The following is a 17500-nucleotide window of genomic DNA, read 5'->3' on the forward strand; positions in this document are numbered from 1 at the left end:
GTTTGATAGAAACTTGATTATAGCTTGGTTAACTTGATCTCTCATTGTCTTGTCACTTATGTAGTCATTGTAAGGGAAATGTAATTTCAGGAGGACATTAATGCATGAAAATATGCTTATATAAGCTGAATAAGAGGATAATCAGAATGTGAGTGTGTGAGAAGTATCTGGCTATGTAGCTGTCAGTAGATATGAAAAATAATGCACTTGTCTGTGTACATTTTCCTCTCTTGGCTTACTTTGTCTTTCAGTGGCTCTCTCTCTCTCTCTCTGTCTGTCTTTCTCTCTCTCTGTCTGTCTTTCTCTCTCTCTCATACACACATACACCAATACACTGAACACATATCATGTGCACAGCACTAAGCACACATTAATCTTTGCATGCAGTAAGAGATGAGGTCATTGCCAGTGGAGCTTGCTTAAGCCTGAGTGAGAGGGTCAGAGGTGGCGAGAGATGGGGAGGAGAGATCAAGAGATCAGGGGGGAGCTGAAGCATAGAAGAGCAGTGGGGGAGCCAACGGCATACTTACCCTGCAGTTCTACAGGGGAAAGACAACATATGCACAGAGAGAGAGAGAGAGAGAGAGAGAGAGAGAGAGAGACAAAGTGACAGAGAGAGAGAGAATGATAGTGGTCAGACAAGAGTGAAAGGAGGAAGGCAAGGAGAAAAGAGAGAAGAGTAGAGAGAGATGGAGAGAGAGAGAGGTTGAGACAGAGACAAAGACAGACAGGAAGAGAAGAGAAGAGAGAGAAGAGCTTTGTGTTAGGGTTAGTACAAGGAAGCCATCACAGCTCAGTCCACGGCCAAAGTGCTTGAGGACAGTTAGGAGCAGGAACGCTGCAGCAACCAAACGGCAACCAAAATCAATCCCTGATAGGGCGGATGCAACTCAGAGATCATAATTGCACAGCCAATGACAAAGCAGAAACCAAAGAAAAGATCAAAATATTAGATATAAAGTACAAAAAGTTAGGTCAGTGAGAGGAATGTCAGGTTGAGTAAAAGAAGCTGGGGACTTCTCTAGGTTGGGTGTCTGTTCATTGAGTCAAACATGGCCTGGAGGGGCCGCACGTGTGTGCTGGCTGGCGCATCAATTACATGCTGCAGTGCTGAGCGCAACCCAGTCAGTTCCGCTTCCCCTGAAACGTCCTCCCTCTCCGCGCTACAGTCTTCCTAGTAACACCACTGGATTATAACCTCCATTCAGGAGCTGAGATTATTGGCTGGCGAGCCGGCACACGCCATGACAGGCCGTCGAATGGAGAGCGAGTCGGTGCTCCCTCAGTTTGACCAGCAGAGGGAGCCATTGCATGAGCGAGCCGCTGCTGCCTGACTGGTGCTCTCGAGTGAGAGATTCCTCATTACAGACCGGCACATTCTTTCTCTCTCTCTCTCTCTCTTTCACTGAGGAGAAAACAGACACAGGCTACCTTTGGGGCCTAGCGCACTCTGAGCTGTCAATCACAAATGTCAAACAACGAGGCGTGCTAGTCATCATCAGCAAAAAAAAACAGAGCATTTGGAGTCCAATCACCCCTCAGCTTAGGCAGAAGGACACCACCTTGAGGATTTGACCTTGGCATTTCTGCTCACTACCACATCTGTGTCTGGGAATGGGAAACAGTTAGGGTGGGGTGGTGTGGGGTGGGCGGGGGGGGGGGCTGCATTATATAACACCCCTGTCACAGGTTCTCTTGCTGTCATGGCAACTGCTCTGATCGCGGTCCACATTAACTGTCATTACTGGGAAAAAGGGGGGCGAACCAGTGGCATGCCTGCGTCCATGTTGCAGCAGCGGACCAATCACAGACAGACGGGGGGGGGGCGCTTACCTTTGCGAGCTTTCTTCTGCAGCTTCATGGTGTCAGAGGACTTCTTCTTTATCTCGTGACGAGACCGCTTATACTCTACAAGAGAGGGGAGGACCAGAGTGGACGAGGGGGTTAGAGCTTTAAACAGTCAGACCTTCAAAGGAAATGGACACAGCCTGGTTATCACCAGGGATACTCTCAGCGGCCAGGCACCTTTGGCGTGGTCCTTGTCCAGCTGGTTGGCTGTCTTCTTCCAGTCCTCTATGCGGTCCTGAAGCGGTGTGATCAGACTCTCCATCAGAGCACTGTGTTTGGAAGGAGAGAGACAGGGAGATAAACAGAGGGAGGGAGAGAGAGACGAGAAGAGAGGAGAGAATAAACTACCAACATGCTTCTGTAGTTGTCACACAACCCTGTTTCACACTTCACAACTTTTAAATCATACCCACTTCTTGTGACTGTCATATGTCAAAAAGCCCATGAATCAAGTTGTTGTGTCGAGTCAGATCACGTGGCCACACTTAACTGATTAACAATGACATCACCTCTGACCCATTTCCCCCTTCCTGACTATTCCAGTCTCTGGCACACCTCTCCCCGAGCCTATCATAACTCAGCCAGAGTGGAGACATGTGCTTCATCACGGCCCATCCGACACCGAGAGAGAAAGACTGTCTATTCCACTCCCCGCCGCAAATGTTTGAGGAGGAGAGTAAACAAGCGGCGATGAGGAGACCTCATCATCATTACCATCACACAGACGTGCAATTAAGAGACGCTTCTCTGAGTCTGCAGTGCCTCGCTCCTCTCCCCCTCATCATCACCAGGAAAATCCATTTTCAGACGGGACGGGACGGGAGGCGTGCGTGCGTGTGGCCACTTGGGGGGGGGGGGTGTGGAGGTGGCAGAAGCGGCGTACAGTGTGCGGTTGGGTGAGGGAGAGGGGACTGTCTGCAGATCTGGGATAGTTTGGCGTCCAGAATGATAGTGAGAGAGTGTGTGTGTGTGTGTGTGTGTGTGGTCGTTGTGGGGGCGGTGGCAGTAGGTCAGAGGTGCTATTAGTCCTCCCTCTGTTTCCCTTCTGTCTGTGTCGGGCGTCATCACTTTTCACTTTTCTATGGGGGTTGTGGGGAGGAATGGTGTGTGTGTGTCTGCGTGTGTGTGTGTGTCTGCGTGTGTGTGTGTGTGTATGTGTGTGTGTGTGTGGGGGGGGTTGAGTTGATGGAACTGGATGTTCTTGATAGTACGCGTGTGTGTATGTGGGGGTGATCGGGTTTCTGTGGTTCAAAGACACGGCATGCTGCCCTGCTATTTCCACACTACGAGTAGACGGAGGCCCAAGCATGAGCTGAGACTCGGCCATGGAAAGAATCCCGCGTGGAATAACAGCGTGGCGACACGTGAGCGTTTACTGGGAGCCCAGCAAGGCTACAGCATCTCCGCTGACTTTTAAAACCACCTCTGAACGAGGGGCTCAGCCAAGCCATTGTCTCAGACGACGGGCTCAACACAAACTTAATATGGAGTATGTGTTCTGAGTCATATGAACCATATTCATCATACACAGTCTGGTTCTGATGCACTATCTCTTACAAAGCCCTGTGAAACAGTTGTTTAAGAACACTCTGCCAACATTCCAGCTGTTCCTCTGTCAGGGTGTGTAGAAAAAAAGAGGGGGGGCTCTGTAAATGCTGCTTGAAGACATAGCGTGGAGTTTTGGTCCACTAGAATGCACATTAAAATGCAAAAAGGGTCCAGCTCCGATGTGCTTGTTTGTAGTGCTTTCTCACCCAGTGGACTGGACTTACTTGGTGAAGTGGCGCAGTTTGGCCTCGATGCTGCGATGCCTCATGCACATGCGGGTGAGCGCCGATCCGATGTCCCTGGTGGCTCCTGCAGGAGGGGAGAGAGAGAAGAGGAGAAGAGAGGAATGTCAGACTAGCACTGCTGAAGCACTGCTTATGTTTGAGAACACCCTGGGCAGCCATGTTAGAAGGTAAGACACACAACTGTCACTATGTCTCTTGGACCCTCCACCACTAACACACACACACACACACACACACACACACACACACACACACACACACACACACACACACGACAGGGAAATATTTACTTTTCAGAGAATGAGGATTTACTACCTCTATACACAGTGCACCACCATCCCCAAATAAAGCTCCAGCACTCGCGTGACTAAGTGTGTGTGTGTGAGGGAGGGGGAGTCTGAGTAACCTGTAACTGTGATAAACATCTGGTTATTTTTAGCGGTGGACGGAGAGTTGGAAAAACCTGACCCCCTGTATTTGCACACAGTACCATTCTCACTTCCAAAGAAGGTGGCTCTCCATAGCCCTGGAAAGCCATAGTTTTTTTCGTCTGTTTTCAAGAGTCTGACCGCAGGTTTCTTGGCAAGCTCACTCTGCCCTGACTGCTTTCTTGGTTTAAAATACTATTCCTTTTTCATGGCCAGAGGAGCATTGAGTGCTGAGTAACATACACGGAAGAAACGAGAAAGAGAAACAGAAAGATGTACAAAGGAAAGAAAAGAGGGAAAAGAAGAACAAATCTGAAAAACTATTTAAATAGAGAGCTGACAAAATCCTGCTATCCAGCTCCATTATCAGAAGGCCCAGATGGGATTAGCGGCCTGGCCTGTGTTGTGGCGTTTCTCCCTCTTGCGCTCGTGCTAATTAAACACTGGGGGATTCAATCCTAAAACACAGGCCTGCAGTCTGAGAGCTGAACCCAGATTCCCCCACTCTGTATTACACACAGGGTTTACATCCCCTCGCCTGAGCCACCATACACCATTATCCCGACCCACGAGGGGTTTATCCCGGCCACCTCAAGGTCACCTGAGCTCACACCGAAAGGCCCATTTCCACACACCCCAATGGGCCTCCAGTCAATAGCAATTCACTGGGTGCCATCATTCCACCATTCGTCAACAATCCCACGCCATTAAACCCCTTGGCTTCCACCTCAGCCCTTCTCTCACTCTAATGAAACAGGATGTGGGGTTAGATGGAGGTAACCTTACATGGTCCCATCGCGTGCTTGCCACCCTACTTCCAAACCCTGTCCTCAGGATCCAGGGTGAGAGGCACCCTCAAAGGGGGTTAAAGCACAGGATTACCCAAACTGCCCCAGATTACCCAATATGCCGCAGACTCCACCCGTCCGATGACACCCCAAACCTTAATGCCCCTGACAGTGAGTGACCGGCGGGGCCAGTTTGCACATCTAAGTCAGTGCAGGCACAGACATATTCTCACACTAATGTGCAGTGCTGCATGTGATAGTAAAGGGACGTGGCAGAGCACAATGGAGGACACTATACACAAATGTTACGTCTGGATGTTTAGAGCACCCAGTGGGCATGTTGCGACCTCAAAATGACCCACCCACACACACACACACACACACACACACACACACACAGACAGAACCGGATAATATCCATCATTAATATCATTATGCTTCCAGATGCTGATACGTGCTATTATGTTCGGTCAGCCCTGTGTCACATCAGCATTGTCTGAATAACATGCAGGAAGCACCCAAGGCCAACCATACAGGCCAGCGAACTACAGATAGGTCAGCCTACAGGACTGCATACAAAACATCCTGAAATAGAGCCATTCAGCTCAATTCCAACAGGCTGACTGACCAACACTGGGTCTAGTAAATGGCATAAAATGGTAAATTCTCCATTTGGGCACATGGGTATTACGTTTGACATGATTTATGCATATGATACTCTTGTAGTCGCTACCAAAAAGTGTTATTCTAAAATGCAAAAACCAAACACACAAACATGCGCAGCACACACCCCCTCAGTTCACGAGCGCTTGTTGAGGAAGGACCTCTCTGACACACACAGTATGTTGGGAGACGGAGAGAGAGCAACTCCATTCATAATTAACACATTCCTGCTTCATGCCTTCTGTTCTACCCAGCAACCATTCATTAATTCCCTCCAAAGCCCCCTCCCCAACAGACACACACACACACACACACATGTATGCTCACACACACACACACTTGTGCACACAGAAGCTTCTTTATGCACCCTGCTCCATCTTAACTCCTCGTGGACATACATGAGCGCACACACACACACACACACACACACACACACACACACACACACACACACACACACACACACAGTCAAACACCCTCCCCCACACATGAGGAGTACATACATGTATTACATATAGAGTAGACAGCAGTAGCCTATCCTCCTCTGCTATTCTTTGCCACAACTGGAACCTGAGAATGAAAACTGTGAATGCAGAGTGAGTGTGTGTGTGTGTGTGTGTGTGTGTGTGTGTGTGTGTGTGTGTGTGTGTGTGTGTGTGTGTGTGTGTCAGAGACAGAATATGAGAGTGAGGCACTTAGAGTGAGAAGGGAGGGAGAAAAAAGACCTGGAGCTGAGAGGGAGCCCCTCACACATTTTAATTACCCCTCTGTTGTGTGTGTGTGTGTGTGTGGGTGGGTGTGTGTGGGTGTGTGTGGGTGTGTGTGGGTGTGTGTGTGTGTGTGCGTGTGTGCCAGTGATCACACAGAAGCTTTATTATATCCTTCCTGTCTAGTGTTATTGACTTCCTCTCTTCCCTAACAACACACCAAACATCAACAAGAACAGAAAACCACTGCCTGCTCACATCTGTGCAACAAATTAAGCAGAATATGCTAGAGCGTGTGTGTGTGTATGACCGTGTGTGTGTGTGTGTGTGTGTGTGTGTGTGTGTACCTCATTGTGGGAATTGTGTGTGTGTGTGTGTGTGTGTGTGTGTGTGTGTGTGTGTGTGTGTGTGTGATGTGTGCATTAAATTAGGCACGGGGCATGTCATTATGTGCACAGAATGACGCAAAACTACAAGCCTCCGTATACCAGATCTAGAGGGCGAAGTCTTGTTAAACTGTGAAGGCAGTTGAGGGTAGCAGTGTGCTGTCGCATCCATCTGTTACCAGCGGCTTGTGTTTACTAGCAGCCTCCCAGCAATGGGCTGACACACACACACACACACACACACACACACACACACACACACACACACACACACACATACACACAGCTACACCTATTGATTTTTCTCATGGCATTCAGTCACCATGACAGTGGAATGGCATCACACCCAATGGACAGAATCCCACAGAGAGACCGAGAGGGAGAGAGAGAATGTAATGAGACCATTATTTGATCTTTACATTAGATTACATAACCAAAGTTCATCAGAAAGGCACGACAAACATCCTACAAATGCAAATTCAAACCCTCATTCATTGTTCTGTTGAGTATAAAATCAACAATAGAGGGACATGTAGTGTGTGTGTGTGTGAGAGAGAGAGAGAGAGAATGAGGAGAAAGAGAGAAAGAGAATGGTGAGGTAAGCAAGGCAGAGTAACAGAAGGGAACTAACATGGAGACTGACATGTAGGAATGAAGCGATCGGTCATTTTCCACTAACATTAGTGTTCTCTCCCTCCTCTCTACCCTCTGCAGTCACACTGCCCTCCGGCTAAGAGCAGAGACATGGGTTAGATGAGAAGACTACTCTCTCTCCTCCTCTCTCTCTCTCTCTGTCTCTACTTTGTCTCTCCTTTCTCCGCTCATATGCATGCTTTTACATTCAGTAAGGTAACATGTCAAAAGATACCAATCTCTTGGTGGTGAGTCTTGAGGTAGATAAGACATTTTACCACTCAAGGAAACTAGTATTCTCATGCCTAGCACAGATGCTGAATTAACAGCTGTTCAAACACAAACAGAGAGAGAGAGAGAGAGAGAGAGAGAGAGAGAGAGAGAGAATACACACTACTGTACACTATGACAAAAGTGCCAGATTCTTGAACACGAAGTAAAGTGTACTGTTCACACACACACACACAAACACACACAATGACGCACACACACAAACACAGACACACAGAGAGAAACACAGAGATGTATGAATCATCCTGAGATTAAACAGAGCCATTCTTTCTGCCTCCTGTTTTTACCGCTCCCGTGGACACAGCTTCCAACATATATCTAGCTTTCCTGGAGACAGGGGCTACATGCAGACAACAAATAAAATGGCCCAGCCATCATCAACACACACACACACACACACACACACACACACACACACACACACACTTACATAGGACGTAATAATGATGTCAACATATTGGACACAACAAACACAATGAATCACTTTTCCTGATGTTCAGAGAACAGCTGTCTGAAGCCTTGCAGATTCAAACACAGAATGGCCTCTTGTTGCTCTGTGAGGCTCTCAGTCATCTCAACACACTCAACACAAAGCATGGCAGAAGAGAGTGATGGAGAGAGAGAGCAAGAGAGAGAGAGACAGATGTGGAAAGAGAGACTGATAGATGGAAAAGATAGGAGTGTGATGTGGGGGCACGTATGAAAGAGTTTGGCTGTGGAACAAAGGATAGAGAAAGGAGAAGACAGACAGAGAGAAAGAAACAGAATAAGAGAGATGGAAAGACAGAGAGCTAATTCTGTGGGGTGGAGTGGGAATGAGTGTGCGGTCGCACGTGTGTGTGTGTGTGTGTGTGTGCGTGTACTGTGTGTGTGTGTGTGTGTGTGTGTGTGTGCGTGTACAGTGTGTGTGTGTGTGTGTGTGTGTGTGTGTGTGTGTGTGTGTGTGTGTGTGTGAGTGTGTGAGTGTGTGCGCGCGCTTGTGTGTGTGTGTGTGTGTATGTCGTTCTGAGAGGTTCTGCTCTCCAGCATAAACTCCCTGACTCACCAGCAGCCTACAGCGGTCCACTGCTGATCTTACAGCCATGACACAGCACTAGTAACACGCAACTCAACAACCTGGCCAACACACACACACACACACACACACACACACACACACACACACACACACACACACACACACACACACACACACACAGACAAAATACACACAACTTGTGCACAAACACTCACACATACACAAATGACACTTTGTGACATGTGCACACTCTATGTGGGATGTATAGAGTAATACACATCGTGACAACCTATGAGCTTGGCAGCTCCTTGGCACTGCTGGCCCTTTAAGTGCCTATTTGCTGGCCCTGCTTCCACCTGTCCCTGTTCCTTTATATTTCCCATTTTAGGCCCATGCCGGCAGAAGGGATGGACCAACACACACACACACACACACACACACACACACACACACACACACACACACACACAATTTAGGCCCATGCCGGCAGAAGGGATGGACCAACACACACACACACACACACACACACACACACACACACACACACACACACACACAGTCATACATACATGCACGAACATGCAGGTTAATACACAGGGGACCAGGAACATCCCAGTGGTCCTGCCTGTCTTAATTATGAATTCTATTCATATCCTTGAGTCATAAAGAATTACTGCGGGCTGAGAATTTCATATGCAAGGCTGGCCTGACTCACAAGCAGGGCTCAGAGAATGAAAGTATCTGTGTGTGTGTGTGGGGGGGGGGGGTGCAGGGGGACTGTTGGGAGTACTAATCACACAGAACTGTACCTTCACCTTCCCAGTACACCCTCACACACACACACACACACACTCCCCATCTTTCTCTCCTCTGAAGGAAAGGAGGGGACGGCCCCATGGGATATCTATTCTCTCTCTCCTCTCCTCCCTCTCTCTCTCTACCTTTCCTGTAATTGCAGGGCTTCCTGCTCTTTATTCTGCTGCTCTAACCAGCCTGCTGCTGGGACTGGACTGGACTGGACTGGACTGGGCCAGCCTACCAACACACATGAGCCAGGCAAGCACCAGTCTGGGTGGGGACCAAACCAAAAGGCTGCTTTTGTTGACATACACACGTTATATGTCTGCCTTTGTGTTTATTGTTTGTTTGTTTGTTTGTTTGTTTGTTTGTGTGTCTCTGGGCCAACAGGGGCAGGGCAGACAGGCTTACTGCTTTAGTCTGGAGACAGAGTGCTCTTGACTTCCATTCCATCTGTGGCCTTAATGACCCTAATGAAATAATCTAAATGGATCAAGTCCTTTCCTTCGCCCAGGCCGGCTTCACATCAACAAGACTCACTGCAGCCCAGGCAGAACTCACTAGCAGCGCAGCAGGGGTCCTGTGCAGTGTGGGGGGAACTGGGGATTAAGAAAGTGCTGCTCCAGGCAATACTGCACGTCTTGTGTAACGACAGGACCATGCGCTGCTCCAGGCAATACTGCATGTCTCTGTGTAACGACAGGACCATGCGCTGCTCCACGTAGTACTGCACGTCATACAAATAAAGCTTTATTATTATTATTATTTATTATTGTGTAACGACAGGACCATGTGTGAGAGCTACTGGAAGTGTTGTGATGCACAGACGACAGCAATGGCCATGGTAGCAAATATGTGAATCAGACCGAGATGAGACCTTTAGAAAAAGCAGGAGAGCAGACTGCACTGATCCTGGCGCTGTTTTTCTGGGTTTCTAGATGGTTCGGGTGACTGAGGGTCAGGTGAAGTCGATTTCGACTGGAGCTCGTTGCCAGGACAACCCCGGATGGGCTGGGCTGGACTGGGCTGGGCACGGCTGCCTTCGGCTCACTGCGGAGATCGGTCTGCAGTCCCCAGACTGACAGGTGAGCCGGCTGCCGTGACAACACGGAACACTGGTCCCGATGAGTGACAGCGCTGTTGCTATGCTCAGACTGCCAGACTGGAGGCTGGATAGCCGCACAGCTCCCTGCACTAAATCAGCAATCAGCCTGAGGAGGACTCTCTACATACACGTACAAAACCACCCCCACACACACGACCACTCACACACACACTTCGCCAAGAAAAATATCATTTTATAAAGTCCATGCTTTCAGACTGTGTCGTCTGTTCCATTAGTGCATAGATGTATGAACGTGACTCCTCTAATTTGTTTTTTATGGCCCAAGGTCCATATATGTCCTCTGTGTGACAGAAACAATTGGATGGTGGCCTTCAACACTGCATACCTAGCATTAATACACTGAAGCACTCCTCTGTACAACATACAGATATGCACACACACACACACACACACACACACACACACACACACACACACACACACACACACACACACACACACACATTGTATACAATGATTCAGTATGGCAGCTAAAAAATACTAAAACAATATGAAACGTATCACCGTAAAGCTTTAGAATATTCAGTACACAAGGATATGACGTGTGTGTGTGTGTGTGTGTGTGTGTGTGTGTGTGTGTGTGTGTGTGTGTGTGTGTGTGTGTGTGTGTGTGCGTGTGTGTGAATATGTGTATAGTGTCGCCTTGCTCTTTATCTCGTTATGGGAAACTGTGTCTGACGTGATGGCCTGATGGTGCAGCTGAGTGCTGGGGTGACCATGCCACCACGGAGATACACACTTACACACTGACCTCATCTGCAGCGGGCCGCAGGACAGCCCTCACATCACAGCACCAGCCTCACACACACACACACACACACACACACACACACACACACACACACACACACACACACACACACACACACTCACACACATACACACACACACACTCACGCATACAGAACATCGTCACCCTTCAAGCATGAACATACATTCACATGCAATATGGAGAGCATCGTAAAGGCATACACAGCTGCTGACACATTTTGCCTTGAGAACACTGACTTTCTCTCCCACCCTCTCTCCATCTTTTTGCTCTCTCTCTCTCTCTCTCTCTCTCTCTCTCTCTCTCTCTCTTTCAAACACGCACACACACACATACACTCACACTCGTGCTGCACACATGTCATGACAGCCGCACTCTGTGGCGGATCATAAACACAATATGCATAATTCAGAGAGCTGCCTGAGCAGAAAATAGGCCTTTTAGCACGCTCTCTTCTCCTCTCTTCTCCTCTCTTCTCTTCTCCTCTCCTCTCCTCTCTTCTCTTATCTTCTCTTCTCTTCTCTTCTCTTCTCTTCTCCTCTCTCCACTCCTCTCCTCTTCTCTTCCTGGGAGTGCACTGCTGCCTCTCTCTCCCCTGCCTGGCCCTACACTTCACCACTTCACCCATCAGCAGCCTGCTGAGATAGTGGCCTCCTGTCCAGGAACTTTAGCCTTCCTATAGAGCCACGGTGTCTGCCCCCTCCCAGATGGTCCAGTCCACAGTAGCCCTATGCCACAGCGGACATCCAGGGGCACAGAGGTGGTGGGACATTTTAGGGGTGATCTTCTCACTCCCTCAAACAAATGGCCCATGATAAGAGAGAGAAGGAGAGAAAGATAGAGAGAGAGAGAGAGAGAGAGAGAGAGAGAGAGAGAGAGAGACTAACAGACTATAACAGATCTCTGGGTTTGTTTACCATATGCATCCTTCCCGTCTCTCTTTCCCAGGGAATATCAATGAGCCTTCAAGAAATTCTGCATCCTGCTTCCTCCCCATCACCACTTCCTCGCTCTCTCTCCCTTCTCCTTCTCCCTCTCCCTCCCTCCCTCTCTCTCTCTCTCTCTCTCTCTCTCTCTCTCTCTCTCTCTCTCTCTCTCTCTCTCTCTTCTGATTCACACAAGCATTCCCTTCTTCTCTATGCCTAAGGCTTTGTGGCCTTCCCACCAGTGCATCTCCATGGCAACCAGGAGATGAAATCTGCTACGGGATTTGTCTATTCCTCTCTCTTCCCAGAGCTGCACGACATGCACACAACACATGCACACAACACATGCACACCACACATGCACACCCTGAGTGCTGATTCATCTGATACAAATAAATACACAAATAACAACAAAGGGATTTTCCAAATGCCTTAACCCCTGTCTCACATACACATACAGTATGTCCAAACAGTCAAACACAAGCATACACACAAGCACACACACACACACACACACACACACACACACACACACACACACACACACACACACACACACACACACACAAGCACACAAACACACACACACACACACACACACACACACACACACACACACACATCTGACCCATTTGACACTCACATTCTTCACACATTGACACATAGCTTTTTCTGTGACACACACTGAATCATTCCCTCTCTGCTCACAAGCTTCAAGACCGGAGGCCAGGAGAGTGTGTACGAGAGAACAGTATGCAGACATTTGGATGGTGAGGAGCATTTGGAGGGCATTAAGCAGAAAGACACAGACAGAAACTAGAGAGAGAGAGAGAGGAGAGAGAGGAGGGAGGGAGAGAGAGAACGAGGGAGGGAGAGAGAGGGAGTCTCATTTGGAAGGCTCTGGTACTAATTATCTGCAGTGTTCCTCTGGGGGATTATGAGCATTTTAATAGTCCTGTTTTATGGGTTACGTTCCTGCTGGGATACACAGGATTACAGTGGTACTAAGAGACCAAGCTCCCCCCCCCCCCCCCCCCCACACACACACACACAAACACACACACACACATTTCTAAATCATGTGGGGTCAGCTTGATGACGCACATGCTAAAGCGAGTTCCGTGGAACACCATGAGTGAAAATGACAGCAGCTCACACGTCACAAGGGAAAGCGCAGGAGCGGCCATGTTGCTCAGGGACTGCTGTATGAGTGGGCTGCTTTCCCAGCACCACCTCAGCGCTGTGGTCACTCACTCTTAAGCTCCTGAAGCCACTCATGACAAACCAGCGTCCAGATTCCTGGACCATGTCGTTTATCCCATCCTGACACCACTGATGTTGCAATGAGCCTCCAGAACAGTATGTGTGTATGGGTGAGTGTTTAAATGGCTGCTTGTTTATAGATGAAGGTGTGTGTGTCTGTTTTGTGTCTGTGGCTGGGTGTTTGTGTATGTGGGTGGGGTGAGTGTGTGTCTGAATGCCTACTTGTTTATGCATGAACGTCTCTCTGTGTGTGTGTGTGTGTGTGTGTGTGTGTGTGTGTGTGTGTGTGTGTGTGTGTGTGTGTGTGTGAGAGAGAGAGAGAGAGAGAGAGAGAGAGAGAGAGAGAGAGAGAGAGAGAGAGAGAGAGAGAGAGAGAGAGAGAGAGAGAGGGTTGAGCCTGAGCCCACTTGGGTTCTCAGTCAGTCTGGCCTAGTTCTCAGGGCCTGGAATATGCCTCTGTGGCCCACCGGGCTTTACTAGCTCACCCAGGTCACGCTCCCACAAGAGTGGACGAGCACCCAGGGTGTCCTACTGCACACACACACACACACACACACACACACACACAGTCTCTCTCTCTCTCTCTCTCTCTCTCTCTCCTCTCTCTCTCTCTCTCTCTCTCTCACACACACACACACACACACACACACACACACACACACACACATACACACACAAACACTCACTATGACACGCCAACTCTCCACACAAACATGAAAAAATGTGTGCAAACTCACAGTTTCAATTGCTTTTTACTTATCGATGGGCCGGCCAGACAAAGGATTGTCCTACTTTCAGTCCAAACACAAGCCTGAGGGGTAGAGTCCAGACCAGCCTTTTCTGTGTGTGAGCAATCACTGCAGCCAGACGCCACTGAGCCAGGAACCTAAGCCAGCACATACTGCTGTGCCTCACACACAGAAACACACACACACAGACACGCACACACACACACATGCACACACACACGCTCACAGACCACCACACCAAAGCACATACACAGACACACACACAATATATACTCCCAGGTCGGACATGTTCCTTACATCCATATAAATAAAATAAATACTCTGCCCTTGGTCACTCAATATATATTGGCTACCTTAAGTATAGGCGCAAACAAACACAACCTCTGCACAAGCCTTGCTTCCTGGTCAGTGTCAGCTAAGACATACACAAACATCCCCGCTGAGGGTTCATCATATTTAATACCCCTGATGGCTCATATATGAGAATCCCTGAGACGCTCCTGATCCATATGCATTAGCCAGGACACGGGAATATGCTTTTCCATAAACACCGCATTAAAGTAAACACTGTTCCCGTGAGACAGGGAGCTACCCTGGACAACAAAGTCGAGCCTATGCCACAACACCCTTGTACAGCTCACGGGTCAGCATGAGCTGTGGAGAGAGAAGGACAAGCTGTCAATCAAAATCTCTGTCCTCCACGGCTGTGGTGACACCCTGCTGGTGTGACTGTGAGCGGTCAGTCCTGAGGAGGAGGAGGAGGGGAATAGTAGCCCGATTAGGACCAGGAGGAGTAGGAGAGCCACATTGAGCAAGGACGAAGGAGAGGAGGGAGGCTGTAGAGGCTGTAGAGGCTGAAGAGGCTGAGAAATAGTGTTTAAAATTGTGACCTAATTGAGAGAGAGAGAGAGAGAGATGGACAGACAGAGAACAGAGAGAGGGAGAATGAAGTGATGCTTGAGGCCTTTGGTAGAGGAAGAGGACGCTGAGACAGAGCGGAGTGATGTTTTTTTTTTCAGGGGGATGAAGGGAATGAGGGAGGTTTTGCCCCGTCAGGGGAAGTGGCTGTTGCCAGGGTTACCACATTCCGTGGAATTGGGCCCTGGTGTGTTGCTGATGGCAAACACTGCGGAAAAAAGAATCCCACTCAAATATGGCAAAAACAACGGCAGAGGAGGAGACTAAACACAAAACATGGAGAGGAAGCTCAGAGGGAGACAGAGACAGAGAGAGACAGAGAGAGAAAGAGAGAGAGGAAGAGAGAGAGCGGGAGAGAGAGGGGGGGGAGAGGGAGAGAGGGGGAATTATGTTAAGGGAGAGAGGGGGAGATAGGGGGAGGGAGACAGAGAGGCAGTCTCAGCAGCAGAAGAGACGGAGACAGAAATCTTGGGCAGACTGCAGCAGCACATGAAACAGAATAATTCATGTAGGCCTCTCTTCCTCTATTCCCACCCCAGCGTGGGTCTGCGCCTCTCAGTTCCGCACAGCACAGCTCAGCTCCAGCCCCCAAAACACAACTTCACACTAATTACACGCCAGCCATGATCACACACACGCACGCACGCACGCACGCATGCACACACACACGCACACACACATCGCCGGCTGCTGCAGCAGCACCCACCAACCGCCCGGCCACGCACACACAGCACCCCAGCTATTGTGAACGAAAACTAGGGCCGCATCACTGACACTACAGACAGTGGAGCAGTTTAGCAGTTGTGCCATAAAACAGTGTAGGGAAAACAGCCAGTCCACTAACCATGCAATAAGAAATGCTCCCGATATGGCAAAGGCAAGACAACACTGTAAAGTGGCGCGCTAAAAAAGGCGGCCCCGGTCCTTGCCGGTGGCAGAGCGAGCAGGAACAGAATGGCTTGCAGCCGTGGCATGCGGAGCAGTCGGTGAATGCTGAGTAACTCTGTCCCCTCGCGGACCAGTTGACTGTACCACTGACCACAGGTCAGCGCAAGGCCCTGAATGCTGCAATACACCTGTCACTACTGTTTACACACATGCGTGCGGGGGCGTATAAATAGCTTTGGGGCTCGGCTCTGCGTACCGGCCTTCTCAGAAGGGCTTCGCCGAGATCATCTAGGCCATGGCACAGTGGCACAGGACAGACCAACAAATCTTATCATGGTGTCCCGAGCTGTCATTGCACCAGAGAACATGCTGGAACATGTGAGCACCCAGAGCCATGTGCTGCTTGCCTCTGAAGACCAGAGTTGGAGGTAACCCAACAATTCAGTTCAGTTTGATTGGTTTGGTTGGTATGGAGTAAAAAATGTGTAAACATATCAGATTATTTTCTTGGAAGCATAAACTTCCTTGCATTGTAGGCATTGTATCATGGCAGCACCTGCTGAAGTGTTTTTGCCTGACACCTGTCACCATTCATTACCACAGTCCACCCAACCACACTCAAGGTCACTCAGAGGTCAGACCCAGGGCACTGTCACCACCATCAATCAATCAACAGGTCTGCGTGACATTTCCAAGCATAAAAAAAACATTACCACTTCACCAGCAATACATCAATGTACAGATGACACAATGGCATATACAGTATATGCACACACACACACTACTTGAAACACATTAATGTTGATGCACAGATAAATTGAGAACTGTTTCAGTAAAACCATATTAAGGCTAAAATGTCTTCCTACAGTAACCCCCACACACACACACATGGAGACCCAGTGAGCTGTAGTGGGACAGGGGCCTGGGGGTCAGAGGCTTCCTTTGGCTGGCGCCTGTCCATGCCTGTCCCCTCTCATTACGTCTGCTCTCAGTGATATGACACATCTGGACCTTGTTTTTACACTTTGGGTACCAACGCAGATCAACCATATGGAAAGAGTCAGGGCAAAAACGGTTGCCCCTGTTAACATCTACGGTAGTTCAAAGGCACAACCTCCTAGTATACCAGTGCTCTGATGTAAACACACACACACACACACACACACACACACACACACAAATGCGTGTTAGCCCATCCTCATGCCCGTAAGCTGCCAGAGAGCTGACATAGCACTGTGAGAAGACTGACCCACTTGCATGTCCAGAGTGAAGCCACTGGCCCACACCACAGCGGTCAGGTCAGCCCACAGTGTGGCCCCCACAGTGTTTCTGAAAGGTGCGAGGCGGCCACATGTCAGGACCCTCTTTTCCCACACAACCCAATTACAGCGGTCAGCATGGAGGACTGGGCAAGCACTGGGCCACTAATTGCAGGGGGAAACCAAAAGTAGGTCTGACATCCACAATAGCCGAAGGGCTCACCAATCAATTACATGTCTCAAGTACCG

General features: G+C 49.1%; 1 protein-coding gene across 7 annotated transcripts in view; it reads right to left on the reverse strand.

Annotated features, from left to right (window-relative positions):
- mtss1lb (MTSS I-BAR domain containing 2b) overlaps window positions 1-17500 on the reverse strand; it is a 59824-nt gene that overhangs the window by 14561 nt on the left and 27763 nt on the right. For 4 of the 7 annotated variants that reach the window (XM_042062663.1, XM_042062660.1, XM_042062662.1 and 1 more), the window contains exons 4-6: window positions 3621-3705; window positions 2026-2117; window positions 1834-1908 (exon numbers count right to left, since the gene is read on the reverse strand). In XM_042062663.1, the coding sequence (XP_041918597.1) occupies window positions 1834-1908; window positions 2026-2117; window positions 3621-3705 (252 nt within the window). Of the gene's footprint in view, window positions 1-530; window positions 540-1833; window positions 1909-2025; window positions 2118-3620; window positions 3706-17500 lie in introns of all 7 variants that reach the window. The other 3 variants (XM_042062659.1, XM_042062661.1, XM_042062657.1) reach the window with 1 other exon arrangement.

Source organism: Alosa sapidissima, chromosome 14 (assembly GCF_018492685.1).
Source record: "Alosa sapidissima isolate fAloSap1 chromosome 14, fAloSap1.pri, whole genome shotgun sequence".
NCBI classification, from domain to species: domain Eukaryota; kingdom Metazoa; phylum Chordata; class Actinopteri; order Clupeiformes; family Clupeidae; genus Alosa; species Alosa sapidissima.